At 56.6% G+C, this 13,804-nt stretch overlaps 4 protein-coding genes across 4 annotated transcripts; 2 read left to right on the top strand and 2 right to left on the bottom strand.

Annotated features, from left to right (window-relative positions):
* The first annotated feature begins 1,603 nt into the window (after positions 1-1,603).
* On the top strand, positions 1,604-5,888 carry GGS23DRAFT_122491 (folliculin-interacting protein N-terminus-domain-containing protein). The gene is made up of 2 exons (XM_051511094.1): positions 1,604-1,901; positions 1,986-5,888. Exon 2 carries the CDS (start codon positions 2,103-2,105, stop codon positions 5,742-5,744), a length of 3,642 nt encoding a protein of 1,213 aa, XP_051370713.1. The 5' UTR covers positions 1,604-1,901; positions 1,986-2,102; the 3' UTR covers positions 5,745-5,888.
* A 727-nt stretch (positions 5,889-6,615) lies between these two features.
* Positions 6,616-8,450, bottom strand: GGS23DRAFT_574122 (histidinol-phosphatase). The gene is made up of 2 exons (XM_051516722.1): positions 7,845-8,450; positions 6,616-7,764 (listed from the first exon to the last, which is right to left on the bottom strand). The coding sequence occupies exons 1-2, from the start codon at positions 8,004-8,006 to the stop codon at positions 6,886-6,888; spliced, it is 1,041 nt and encodes a 346-aa protein (XP_051370714.1). The 5' UTR covers positions 8,007-8,450; the 3' UTR covers positions 6,616-6,885.
* A 330-nt stretch (positions 8,451-8,780) lies between these two features.
* On the bottom strand, positions 8,781-9,539 carry GGS23DRAFT_598022 (uncharacterized protein; the record flags this gene model as incomplete). The annotated part of the gene is made up of 1 exon (XM_051518713.1): positions 8,781-9,539. One exon carries the CDS (start codon positions 9,537-9,539, stop codon positions 8,781-8,783), a length of 759 nt encoding a protein of 252 aa, XP_051370715.1.
* Positions 9,540-10,386: 847 nt separating this feature from the next.
* GGS23DRAFT_574126 (uncharacterized protein) lies at positions 10,387-13,683 on the top strand. Its single transcript, XM_051516723.1, has 5 exons — positions 10,387-10,792; positions 10,899-11,017; positions 11,093-11,809; positions 11,873-12,957; positions 13,010-13,683. The coding sequence occupies exons 1-5, from the start codon at positions 10,728-10,730 to the stop codon at positions 13,370-13,372; spliced, it is 2,349 nt and encodes a 782-aa protein (XP_051370716.1). The 5' UTR covers positions 10,387-10,727; the 3' UTR covers positions 13,373-13,683.
* The last annotated feature ends 121 nt before the right edge of the window (positions 13,684-13,804 follow it).

A 13,804-nucleotide genomic window follows, 5' to 3' on the forward strand; every position in this document is an offset into this window, starting at 1 on the left:
TATAATGAAAAAAACACTTGCTCGCGATCCAACGCTCTCCCACGGACGTCCACGTGCCGGTTAGGTAGGCGGATAATGTATACCTCCTATATACCTAGGTAGATACGTAGGCACGCGTCGAGGCCGGCATCGACGTGCCCGAGGCTGGCAGGGTATAGAAATCTGCAACTCATCGACATACCTAGGTAATAATGCCTTGGTAGCATCCCTCTTCGGTCGGGAAGGCAACGTAGGTAGCATTTGGCAAAGCGTCAACGTATCCCCCCTCCCCCGGCTGTCCTGGTCGACGTGGATGGCTTATTGCAGCAGCGTACTACTTGCCAATGCGTCGAGTTACTTACATACCTACATGTAGCATGCCAGTTTGGTGGAAGAACATGAGGGGAACCCGGCGGCGGGCATATACGTTCGTGTCTGTCAGATGACAGGCTGATCCGTATCCACTGAACTTGACCTTAGGCAATGCTCCCATCGGCTTGGCACCTAGAAGAGAGAGAGAGAGAGAGAGAGAGAGAGAGCAAAACAACCGTCCCAGACATACTACCTAGGTAGGTACCTACCTACCTCTACCTGTATAATACCCTATTTAGGTACATTAGCAGGTGGCTACTGTACAGATGTACAGGCGTGGGTACATGGTGGAATTGAGGGTCCCACTGCTTAACCTATTCGTGCCTAGGGTGTACATCTGCGCATGCAGAAGCCGCCCGCCCACAGGTATAGGCTGCACCCACAGACCGTACGCAAGTACTTACATTCATCCTCGAAGCAAGTACACGCCCGTATCCTGGAGCATTTAAGTGGACGTCATAACGCGAGAGGTAGGAGGCAGGAGGTGCATACAGGTACCTAAGGTACCTAGGTAGGTAGGTAGGTACCTCGCCTGTAGGATAGGTGGGTTAGGCGCATACGTAGTAAAGCTGTATCGACGGAGGCGGCGTGGCCTCTCTCTCTCTCGCTCGGTCGACTCTCTCTCTCTACCTCCTATCCTCTTTGATTTGGCTATCCTTTGATTTGGCATTGCATTGTTCCTCCCGCTGCCAGACTAGTCTCGATCCATCCTAATCTCGCCCGCTATTATTCAAGTGGGATCTCACTTACATAAGGCCCTGGTACCTACAATTCGACCGTCCCCTAGACGCCGATGACTTTCGATAACTTCCAATCCGTGTCGACGAATGCATTACTCGCAGCGCCCAGCAGACAAACCCTACCTCCCTTTTACTTGGCCTCGCCTTACCTCACCTCACCTTGTCTTATTACCTTCACTTGGCTGGCCTCCTCACTTACATCCTACATAATCCACCCTCTCCCTATCTACTTGCCTACCTATTATCTTCCTCCCTCGGCACTCTCTATCTCTCACTCTCTCACTCTCCCACCTCTAGTACCTCCCCCCCCCCCACAGTAAGCCTTCCCTCCTCGACTAGACCGCGTCTCTTCTTCCCCTTAACCCTCTCGCCTGCATCTTAGGAGCCCCGGCTGGGCTCGCGCACATTTCCATCTTTCTCTCTGCCGTCTGCCTGAGCTGTCTTGGATCGGGAGACGTTCCATTGACTGACGAGAACTCGAAGCCGACCCTCCCCCTTCGCCCCTGGTTCCGCGTTATCCTGTCCTCTCCGATTGCGCGCACGCTGTCACGTCGCCTCCCAGGGGCTAAGAGGACGCGTGCACGTCTCTGCACCCCTATACTCGTCGGTTTGTCGACATTTTCGAGTATATGCAACAATCCCGAAGAGAACCCTGCCTTGTTTGCCCCAGGAGTCCGTCTGTTTGCACCGTCGAGAGCCACGCCAATCGGTAGGGCGCCCGGACACCTGTGGCTTGTTTTATCCCTTCGGCCGCTCGACCGCCCGTCCGTCTGCCATAACCTGTTACCGTTTCGTTTTCGTTGTTATTTCGTCCTCGCCGCTGTCCGGGCTCCGGGTGCTTTGTGCCTCTTTTCCTTTTCAATGTCTCTTGACACCATGGTGAACGCCGCCGAGGGCCCTCGCCACCGGATGAGAGCCTGTTGAGACTCCTCGATCAATCCGTGGACCCGGTATCGTTGAAATACACGGCGTTCGTGGAGCCCTCGACTTTTGGAGTTCCCCAAAACCAACATGTTGGGCAAGTTATTTAGTCTCACCACCGGAACGGCTGGGAGTCATGGCTCACCAGAAGGTGCCCCTTCGACTCGGCCCACGCCCGAATCGGTGCAGGAGGAGATCCATACACGCAGCCTCTTATTCCCAGATACGCAGGCTCTTTACTATCGTCAGGATCAAGTCTTCCCGCTGCCTTCTCTATCTGCTGTCCAGTCCCCGGGCCCGGCGAATCCCTTCGACTACGATGGCGATATCGATATCGACGTGCGCGATGTTCGCGTTATAATCATGCAGGATACTCTAGGTTCTATCAGCCCCTCCTTGTTGTTCGACAGCCACCCTACTCCGTCTCCCGCATCGCCGGGTGAGCGTGCACATCCGTCAACTGCGGTCCCTTCCTCGCAGTCCCTTATGCAGGACCTCCGACGAGGCCCTACGTCTCCGAGGAAGAGCAGTCTCGGCCAGTCTTCGAGACCGCAGGTGATCCAGCCGGGTAGCCCCCAACCTCGCCAGGGCGCATTTGACCGGCGGGGATCCCTGCAGTCTCGTGCCTACAGCGCTGCCGAGACCGAGTCCCAAAGGGCGGCGAGGGAGTATCGGGAAGAGCTAGCGAGCTTCTCCAGTTGTATCTTTGCCAACTCGGAAGTTATGTCCTACAAGGGGACGTCCACCAAGGTCCACGTTATCCCGTCCGAACCACGGCTGTCTCCCATCTCCAGCTCGTACGTGGGCGATGGCCGGGGGTCGATGGGGAGATCGAGTATGCGATCCAGTAGGCTGGCGCAATCGTTCACGTCCGAGACGGCAGGCTCGCAATCCCAGACTTTTTCCCCTCCGTCTCGGCACTTGGATCGCAACAAGATCCTAGTGACCCGTCTATTCCCAGTCAATCTCCCACATGACGATTCGGATACTCCTAACCAGGTCTCAAACCCCCACGACCGCTTTTCCGAAGATGGTGTGGGATTTCCGTTCCCCTATTCTCCAGATGAATCCAAATCGAGCAAGAAGAAGTTGAGGCCTATACAGCGGAGAACGCCGATGTACGCAGTTGCTTTGGTCCTTCAGCTCCCGTCGAGCTCGCCCAGCGCGATAGAACCGTTACCGAAGCCATCCTTCCGAGGCTCTGGTTCCTATACAGAACAGGACCACTTCCCTTCCTCTTTGGGCTCTGCTCGCCGATCTGGATGGACCATGGTCGGATCTGGTTTCGGCTCCGAGTCTTTCGAAACCACGTACAGTAACGATATCGAGGATCATCATATGGATGCGATAACGCAACATTGGGACATAATCATGCGAACTCTTACTCACCTTCAATCTGTCGTAGCTACCACGCTCATTCCCATGCTAAAGCAGGCAGATATGTCGGCTCCGGACCCATATCAGCCTAGTCTGCCTACCCAGATCGCTCGCGCACCTTCGGTTAAAAGCCGAAGAGGCTCAGATTCGTCTCAGATGAAGCCGTCCAAGACGAATGCAAAACTAGTCGCGCTACCCCCCAGCTGCTTGGCGCAGGATCAGCACATAAGTAAAGAGATCGAAGCCGCCAAGGTGCGAATCGTCTCTGGTCTCCGAGCTACGAGGGTCGTGACAGGGCAAGGCCGATGGGGCCCCTGGAGAGAAGAGGCTAGATGGGTTGCGAGGTGGGCGGGTTCTAGGGAGCAGGGATTCTTCTTCTTTAACCTTTTGACGGCGTTCCTCGCAACCCATACGGAATGGCTTCAGGCGCTGAGCCCGATATGGTACCGGAGACGACGCTACCAGCAACAGAAAGCGAAGAGCGAAGAGAGTACGTCTCTGCCTTCTCGGACCATAATCGTCGCGAAGAACAAGATGGCTGCGAGGAGGCTCATCTTCTTGCTCTCGGCTTTCCTGCCTGCCAACCAGCAATTGCCGGCGGCGCGTACCCAGCGGCCTGCAACCTCTGCGTCCGTGGCCGCCTTTGGCTACTCTCCGCCGTCGTATATCGTACCGATAAACAAGGAGGAATCTCTGCGGCGAAAGATCAACCGTCGACAGGGACCTAGAGGCGCGTCGCACACCCGAAGCTTTAGCATCCAGTCGCACGCCACGATGAGGTCGGCAACTGGAATACCCGCGCAGCTCGCACATCTCAGCATGGAGTTGTCTCAAGAACGTCGATCATCCGACCACATCAAGCCGGGAAATCTCCCTATCGCCGGAAGCGACATCAACACTCGAAAAAGCAGCGCCGCGACCGCCAACACGATAATTCCCGATTCGGCCATCCCGCATTTCTCTACGGTGCATCGGAGTGGGACAACCCGCGGGATGCGACCTGGCAGCAGTGGGAGCATTGCCGCAGACGACTTGAAACGATCACTAAAGAGAGGCGATAGCATGGGCCATGCTAGCCACGCAAGCACCGACTCTCGGCAGAGCTCACGCTGGGGCGTTATCAGCGGGCTGTGGAGTCCAAGACGGCGAGAATCAACCTCTCTAACAGCACAGACCCTAGATATACCCGCTCAACATGGTAGCCCGCTCACGTCACCCACCAAAGCCACAGTTGGCGGGAAAGATAAGCTGTCGGAGATGGTCCACGAAGCTCAAATTCTCGATACGCCGACAAGCCAAAAATCCAGTGGTGACAACACGCCACCTCAGCAACCTGGTACGCCGAGACGGTTGGAAAGCAAGCATTTCGAGCCTCAGCTGAGAACACCGGATCCTCTGGGCGCGTACGAATCCCCGGTGAAGACGTCTATCAACAACGACGACGGGGTTATCGACGTGGATGTTCAATTCCCGGACTATCTCACTTCGTTTGAAACCGCCGTCAGCTCTCCATCTAGCAGCGGTTACCTCTCGACTCCCGGCTTGGGCAGTGCGCTCGATGGCTTCGAACAATTTTCCAGGCTAGCCGTCGACAGCGACGTCCCTCTGAATGCTGCAGGTTGGCTGCAGCGATTTCACCCAGACTTCATTCTTCAGGCAATCCCTCCGCCAGAAGACAGAAGCTTGCTTGACGAAGTGCGAGAGTTCCTCGTCTCGGAACCCACCCCCTCTGTCCACCTGGGTTCAATACCCGAAGAATGGCCGGCCGAACAGTGGGTTGACGTCAGCACGGCCATCATCGCCGACGCTACCAACTTCACCATCAAACGGCTACGATATCGCCGTCTAGTGAGGCCTAAGGTGCCCGTCGACCGAAACACCGGCATCTATCTGACGCCTCGCGGCTCTTCCTTGATGGCACCGGCTCTTTCGCCTTACGAACAGCCAATTCAAGACAAGATCGAGGAAGAGGACCTGGTCACTTTCGACGAATCCCTCATCGATGCGGTTGAGAGAGTTATTGCTCTAAGTAGCGACGCGAGCAAAGGAAGTTCGACCGCGTCTTCACGATCCGCGAGCAAACGGAGGGGGAGGCGAGACAGCGAGGTGTCCGAGGCTACCGAGCATGACATTCCTATCTATCCAATTGACTTCCAGGAAGTGCCCCGCGCCGAGTGCAAGATGGTAGTCCTGTCCGCCTTGTCAAGTATCGTTCAGGAGGTGGCGGACCAACGCGAGAGAGAGAGTCAGAGTACGAACCCAACCGGAGCCTACGAAACTGTCAGAGAGAAGGAGAGTGTCTTAAGAACGGCCATTAGAACGTGGCTCGAGAACGTGGAGTTGGGTGACGGGTAGCATTCCGTAATCGAAAGTTGGAGCGATTTTCAAGAAGATACGCATCCCGAGGAAACGATTCCTCTATGCTAATGATTGATGATTAACGACCTTATAATTCATGTTCGCGGTCGGCAGCAACACCGCGTCTCACGAAAAAAGGCATCACTTGTACCAATACCGGAAAGCCCCGGATACGAGAGGCAGATAGATGAGAACTACGCCTTTTCGTCAAAACACAAAAAGATACCCAATAAGCATGCATACCATACACCAGTTCGCGTCGTTGCACCTGCGTTTTTCTAATTTCAACCGTCGGTGATCTTTTCGTGCAATATGCAAGCCGGAGTCTTCCTAAAGCGAAGGACGGACTCGTGGGTATGAGACCGGCTAGCAGCGGAGTGGAGAGCCGTAGGGGGGGTGCCCTCGTTTTCCGTAATAGATGATTCTCGGTGGCTTAATACGGAGCTGTTGTGATTCGAATCGGAGATGCCGTCCCGGGCTAAGAAATGACAGATACATATTAATAGCGAGGTGACTTGCAATATAATCCATTTTGCCGGCCGAGGTTGTTTCTACGTGGCATGGTCGACGACCAGCACGTTTTGGTGTGATATTTACCTGGGTTAAATGATACGTGTACTTTTTTAGCCATACTGTACGTTGAGATGGACTGGTAACCAGTAAGGCCACATCTCTGGTCACTATCCGGGAGGGTCAGGTCCGGCTACGTCCAGCTTCCACCTACCTAAGACCCCAGGATGAGACTCGGGATTAGCGTGGTAATTCTGTGCGGGTTCTGCCACGGCATGTTCAAGGGCTGCGCATCTGCGGGGGCAACGCTGGCGACGAACTCAGCCATAGAACTCCCCGGGAGGGTGAGCGGGTTCGGTAGGTATATATATATATATACCTACACGTCTAGCCGAATCCCCACCATGCTATTACTACCTATGCCCTCAGGTTATGGGCGCGGCACGATCGGTCGCCGGACCCGACAGAATCACACACCGGGCCTCTTCGGTCTAATTCTAGCCTTTTCTTCTTCTTTTCTCTAACCTCCCCGGTCTTTCATAGTGCCAACCCCCTTAACCATCCGGCCGCCTGTACGGCTGTCAGCTGCAGCCTCCTATCGCCTCTCCGCGAGTGCGGTCCCTCGCGACTACGTCCACTTGCTGACGACGGCCCTGACGGACTCGAGGGGGACCTCGACCTCGACGAGCTTCGCCTTGGGCGCGCCAGCGGGGGCGCCAGGGTGGGGGTCGCGGCGCAGGGTCCAGAGGGCGGTGACGCCGAGGGCGGCGAGGTAGTCGAGGGCGGGGGCGTAGTGGGTGCCGAGGTGGGCGCGGCCGTGGCTGTCGTCGGAGAGGGTGAAGCGGCCGCCGAGGCGCAGCCACTCCTCGGCGACGGGGCGGGCCGGGTACGGCTCGGCGAGGCCCTTGCGCAGCGCGCTGGTGTTGCACTCGAGCCAGCCGCCGTAGCGCGCGACGAGCCGCAGGTTGCGCGCGACGCGCGGCCACACCGTCGCCGGCCACGCCGCGCGCACGTCCCGCCCCGGCGCCGCGCTCAGCAGCCGCACCACGTCGAAGTGGCCCACCACCCGCGGCCGCAGCGCCCGCAGCATCGCGTACTGCTCGTCGTAGTAGCGCGCGAAGGCGGCCTCCTCGCCGCGCGCGGGGAGGGGGAGGTCGACAGCATCGGCATCGGCATCGGCGTCGCCGCTGCCGGCCAAGGGTGCGGCGCGCTGGCCCGCGGCGGCGGCGGCCTCGGCGGCCGCCACCGCCCGCGCGTAGTGCGCCCCGTCGTAGTCGATGGGCACCCCCGCCACGTGGTGCAGGCTCCCGACGAAGTAGTCGACGGCCGGGTGTGCGGCGAGCGAGGCCACGAGCGGCGCGTAGGCGTCCGGCCGCAGCCACTCGCCCTCGAACCCGACGAGGATGTGGATGCGCGGCGCGTACGCGCGCTGCAGGCGCTGCGCCTCGGCCAGGTACGCCTCGTGCCGCGGCAGCAGCGCGGCGAGCGAGGCCTCGGGGTCGTCGAGCTGAGCCGCGGCGGGTCAGCGCGCGTCGGGGTCGGCGGGGGGGGGAGGGGGGGGGGGAGAAGTAAGGCTGTCCGGCTCACCTCTTCCGGGTACAGGTCCTCGAGCCCGATGCGCGGCATGTGCTCGGTGAGGCCCATGGTCGTGTAGCCGAGGCTGATCGCGTGCTGGACGATCGCCTCGAGCTGGTCCTTGGCGTGGCCCGGGCAGAACTGCCCCGAGTGCGAGTGCATGGTGAAGGCCATGGCGGGCTAGGGGCTGGGGGGGGGGGTTACGGTGCCGGGGCCAGCTCGTATGTGGGCATGTAATAGGTGTAGAGAGATAGGTGGGTGTTAGTTGGGGAGGGAGGGGTAGAAGAAGGGGGGAAGCTCCCTAGGGGTTCTTGACTCGTGTTTAAGTAGACGCCCGTAAAGTCGAGCAACTCGAGGATCTCCCTGTTTGCGAGTTGTGCCGCTCGGAACGCTGTGTACCTAGCCGAGCTACTTGTGTGATTTTTATTTATTTAAAAAATTTTCAGTCGAGTCTCTACCGTCCCCTTGAGGTGAATTCGTGACAAGGACGGGCGAAGTTGTGGACAGACCGGGGAGGGCGGCGGACAGGTGAGGAGAGGACTAGCTCCCACGGTTTCGAGGCAGACTGGCTATAGGATGAACAGCTCTCCTGTTTTGATCTTATAGCGGACCCGCAACGGTACCGCGATGCTACCTGCAGAATCGATATCGACTCTCCGTGGGCGATGTAGCTACTTGTCTCTCGCTACCTCCTTCCACACTTAAGCGTATACGTGGGGGCTAGTACCCTGGGTGCCTCGGGTACCCAGATAGATCATCCCTGTTAGTAGCGACGGCGTACTCCCTCTGTGTCTATGAGGTATACCTACCCACCTTCTTCCCGAGGTGCACACAAATGTCGGCAGGTGGGGTGTCAGGGCACAGGTACATAGATTATATGCCGACAGGACGGTGGGAATCAGGTATTTTGATTGAAGCGATTCCAGGACCCCGCGGGCGTGGCTCTGTCTAGGCATCTAATAGGAGTAAGCTATCTGTGGTGTGGGGCTTATTCCGGCCTTCACGCCAGGAACGAGGCCATTGAGAGTCGTCCGCATACAGTAATTCTGCAAGCTTCTGGTGTTGTCTCGTCTCCAACTCCTTCGTTGATGTGTATGTTTCGGCGAACAGCTTTAGCATCTCTATGCCCGATTCCATTCCCAAAACCAACCTCCGAGCTCGCCCCTTACAGTTATTCGTAATTACTCTCGCTAGATGGAGGTCCTCGAGCCTGGACATCTTCATGCCTTTCTCGTATCCGCTCTCTGCGAAGTACAGCAGAAACGCGTTTCGAAATATAACCCAACCCGATACCCCTCTGAGGTGGCAACTCTCGTGGAGGGACACATCGAAGACCTTCCGCTCGAGCTCCTCTGCGTGCTTCTTGCTCTTCCTCTTCTTGTTGTTCTTGTCGTCGTCGTCGGAGGAGGAGCTGTCGGAATCATGGTGTTTCAATCGGCGAGGTATATGTCCTTGGGGGTTCGAGTCTGACGGCGCGGGAGCTTTCGGCGACTGGGAGACTTCCGGTGACTGGTTTTCTTGGTATGCTCTCTCAGCCATCAATAACTCTTTTATGAGCTTTTGCATGGCTTCCACGTGGTTACTGAGTTCCTTTATAGCCTTCCTTTGGTTGTCCTGATGGACGGACTTGCGATCGAGTTCTTCTCGTAGCAACCGGTTAGCTTTAACCAATTGCGCGTTCTCCTTCTGGGCTTTCTTTAAAGCCATCGTTGGGGCCATTTGCTGTTCCATGATCTTCCGTAATAGGTAGAATCTTTTCTTCTCCGATGTAATCGTTTAACTTGTCGACAGCTTTTGTTTAACCGTTATTATACGGTCCCTCGCGTGGCTTAATCCTCGGAGTCTTTTTCTGCAATTGCCTGCCTTTGTAAGGCGCGGATTTGCAGATAGATCGTAGCCTTCGGCGATCGCAAAACGTCGAGGTGCTACCAGATGGAACTCTAGGGAGGTTCAATCGAAGCTACCTGGGAACCCCGCGGGTGTGGCTCTATCTATCTAGATATCCAAGCTATCTGTGTGTGGGGCATATCCCTATGGTTGCACGTGCCCACACGCCCACAAGGACCTACCTACCTTGACCTATATTTACCGCGGTATAGAATAAAGAGGCATATATGATGAAAACAAAAACGAAGAGAGAGAAAGAGGGAAGATGGAATTCCCATACGGTCCCTGCTAAACTGCCTTTTTCCCGCCTGCAAGTCTCAAACCCTGCTAGGTACCTATGTATGTCCCACTGAACGTGAGCTATACATACCTACATGTAGGTACGCTAGGGGGAGAGAGTATGGGGGTGATGAGCGAGATAGATCTCCAGATCCATCTGATTTCTCATACGCCGGACACTGTCATGTCCAGGTACCTCTACATAGGTAGGTAGATACATTTGTCGGGCTTTTCCCTCCCTCACACGCCTCCCCCACCTTCCCCACGAACAGCGCGAAGCAGAGAAGGAAAGCTCGGGAGCTTGGACCACGTCAAGTCGCGCTAATCTGCCCAGTTCCCCACAAAGGTACCGCTGAGGATGTACTGCCGGATTAGGCCAGGCTGATGACATACTCCAGGTACCTGGGTACCTACCTGGGCAGGTGGCAGCGCGCCGCGGGAAGTTTTCCAGAAAGGAACGTCCCTAGATCCTCCCGTCTTATCCACAAGTCCATCGGCCAATTCCAAATCCTCATCTGTCAATCCCATCTTCAGCCTTGTATCTGTTTTTTTTTTTTTTTCCCTTTCTGCTGTCGTCGACCTTGGCCGACCCGCTGTCCTCTCCTCGCTTGCCTGTCAACACGCCGCGTCTGCTCTTCTCCCGTGAGACTCATGCTATCCGCCGTTCCTCAGACGCCCTCGCCTACCAATGCGTAGTCGTCTCTAACTCGTTAGGTCCCCTACGCAACCATGCTGTTCCCCGAGAGCGACGCGTCTCTTCTCCGGGCCTGGATCATAAATCGCCTGGCGAACACGTACGCCCACCACACCTCTCCTTTCTTATTGTGCCTCCTGCCCATGTTTTTCGCCGGCCCTGGGCCAATTCGCTGACCTCTTTCCCCGTCTTTCATCTCTTCGCAGTTCCGACGCAGATGCCGATGTCCTTGCCGACTATGTATTAGCCCTTCTGCGACATGACGGTGATGTCGAGTCCATCCGCAAGATGTTCGAGGATGAGATCCCCGATTTCCTTCGAGAAGGTAAGGACAGCTCCGCCGCCGCAGCTCTCTACTCTGTGCCGACGTCGCCTAGATACTGACAACCACCGGCCGCAGATGCTTCTTCCTTCACCGACGATGTTTTTCAGGCGGTGAAGTTCCGATCGTACCTCCCGGGAGCTCCCCCTGCCCCTCCCATCGTCCGTCAGACTGTTCCGCCTCCTTCGATGCCAACAGCTACCAGCGTCCCGTCGTCCGAATACAAACCGCGCCTACCCTTCGGCCCTGCTGCGATGGCGTCCCCGATCGGCCAGGGTGCGTCGCGCAAGCGCGCGTTCCACGACCGAGACGACGGCGACGTGGATATCATCTTGAACGGTCGCGGACCTGTTACGGGACCGCAATCCTACAAGCAGCTCCGAAGAGGAGGCGGCTACTCCCAGCGCGGTGGGAGATTTGATGACCCGTACGGACCGAGAGCTCAACGTGGATATCCCAATCCTTACCAGATGCCTTCGGGCCCCAGTAACTTCGGGCCCTTGCCGCCACTCCCGTTCGAGCCTTCTCAGCATGGTCAGAATATGCCGCCCATCGATGCGAACAGCATCTTGGAGAACATGCAGAGGCTGCAGCAGCTTGGCATCCCTATCCCCGACGTTCCCAACCTGCCAAAGCCTGTCTACTCTGGATTCGCTCCCCCTTCGTCACGCCGCCGAAAGCAGCGCTGCCGGGACTATGATACCAAGGGATATTGCTCGAGAGGCAGCAACTGTATGTTCGAACACGGTTCCGAATCCCTTTTTGTGCCTTCCCTCGGCGCCTTAGGAAACGGAGGTAAGCAATCGGTCGCGATGGGAGATTGGCCGGTGGCTGCGCGTGCTAACGTATGGCCGGTAGAATACGATCCAAACAATGCGGCGCTCACGATGCCTCTCTTAATAAACCAACCGCAGGCGCAGACATTCCAGCCTCCGAATCCTTCCCCATTTCACGGAGCGCCTCCCGCGAATCGGCGCGAGCCTAACAAGACGAAGCGAGGCAAAGGACGGGTGGCTTTTGCCGCGAACGGGCCCGTGCATGACAAGACTAAGAGTACGATCGTGGTGCAGAACATTCCCAGTGAGAACTTCAGCGAAGACCAAGTGCGAGAATACTTCTCCCAGTTTGGCAAGATTCGGGAAATCGCAATGCAGGCGTCGGATTCGCTCGCTATCCTCAAGTTTGGTAGCTGGGACGCTGCCCACGCGGCCTGGAGTTCGCCCAAAGTCATTTTCGACAATCGATTTGTCAAGGTGTTCTGGTACAAGGACGAGGACTCTGAGGCCAGCTCGGCACCGCTGAATGGCAAAGCTAAGAGCGACGCTAAGAATGGTGCCGCAAATGGCAACGCGCCGGCTAATGGCAATGCCGAATCGTTTGACATGGACGAATTCATCCGCAAGCAAGAAGAGGCCCAGAAAATCCACGACGAGAGGACCCAGAAGCGCCAAGAGATCGAACGACAACGTCGGGAATTGGAGGAGCGGGAAAAGGAACTTCTGGCGAGGCGACTGGAGGAGAAGCGCAAGCTTCAGGCCAAGCTGGTCAATAAAGGCCCGAAGGATGGGTCGCCGTCGACGACAGGAGCACAGGCATCCGAAGGCGCAGGAGAGAAGCCTAGTTCGCAGACCGAAGCCCTTCGAGCCCAGTTGGCTGCCCTGGAAGAAGAAGCCAACGTCCTGGGCATCGACCCAAATGCGGCGCAGGAGGACGCTTCGTGGAACGCGAGAGGTCGTGGCCGAGGTGGCCGGGTCTTCCGCGGGCGCTACGCCCCGAGGGCATTCCGAGGCAGCTACGGATACCGTGGCAGAGGTGGTGGTGTGGAAGCTAGACACGCTGCCTATGCTGTGTATTCTTTGGACAACAGACCGAAGGTCATCGTATTGACTGGAGTTGATTTCACGATCCCGGAGAAAGACGAGGCCCTCCGACAGTACCTCTTTGTAAGTGGCATGATCCTCTGGCCTCCCTGTCCCTCCGCTAACCGATTCCTAGGGTTTTGGGGAGTTCAAGGATATTCACACCGATCCCGCGGCGACGCATATCACCTTCAAGGAGCGCAAGACGGCGGAGCAGTTCATGTTTGGCGTTTCTGCAAACAACACCATTCCTGGTCTGGACGACAAGCTGGAGATCGCGTGGGCTAATTCTACTCCACAAATAGACAGCAAAGCCGCCCCGGATAGTGACGCTCCTATGACCGATGCCACCGAGGAGGACTCAGGTGCGAAAGACAGGGCCAGTGCTCAAGAGAGTAGCGCCACTGCCGGGCTCGAAGAGGGCGAGGTGGAAAACGATCGCGGACGGGACCAGGGCGACATGGATTACGAGGCTGGAGAAGACTGGGGTCTATCGTAGATCTCGAGAGGAGATCGGTATCGGAGTAAGTTATGATACTATTGGATGTACATTACTGTCGGTAATTGCCGAAAGAACGCCACTGGGACCGCGTTCTCGGGACGGTATAGCTGGAGCCTGTTAAGACCTGGTCAAAAAGATATGAGCATACTGTGCGTGTGGGTTAATAAAGACGACGCATGATCAGGGGCACAATATATTTATCGCGTCGAGTATATGTATGGCCTGTATGTCGTTGTGCATTTTCACCTCGTAGACAGATGCGCATTTCAGGATCTTCACATGAGTTTAGAGAATAAGGTCTTGTTCACCTGCAGTCAGGCTGCCGTGAAGCACAGCCAGCAAGTGGTCTATTTATGCTATATAGCTGATATGCCTCTGATTATCGCTGGGTAGAAGCATCGATGTGCCCAAGGCCATGAATTAGGGGTA

This window comes from Durotheca rogersii, assembly GCF_024521655.1.
Source record: "Durotheca rogersii strain YMJ 92031201 chromosome Unknown GGS23scaffold_15, whole genome shotgun sequence".
Classification (NCBI taxonomy): domain Eukaryota; kingdom Fungi; phylum Ascomycota; class Sordariomycetes; order Xylariales; family Xylariaceae; genus Durotheca; species Durotheca rogersii.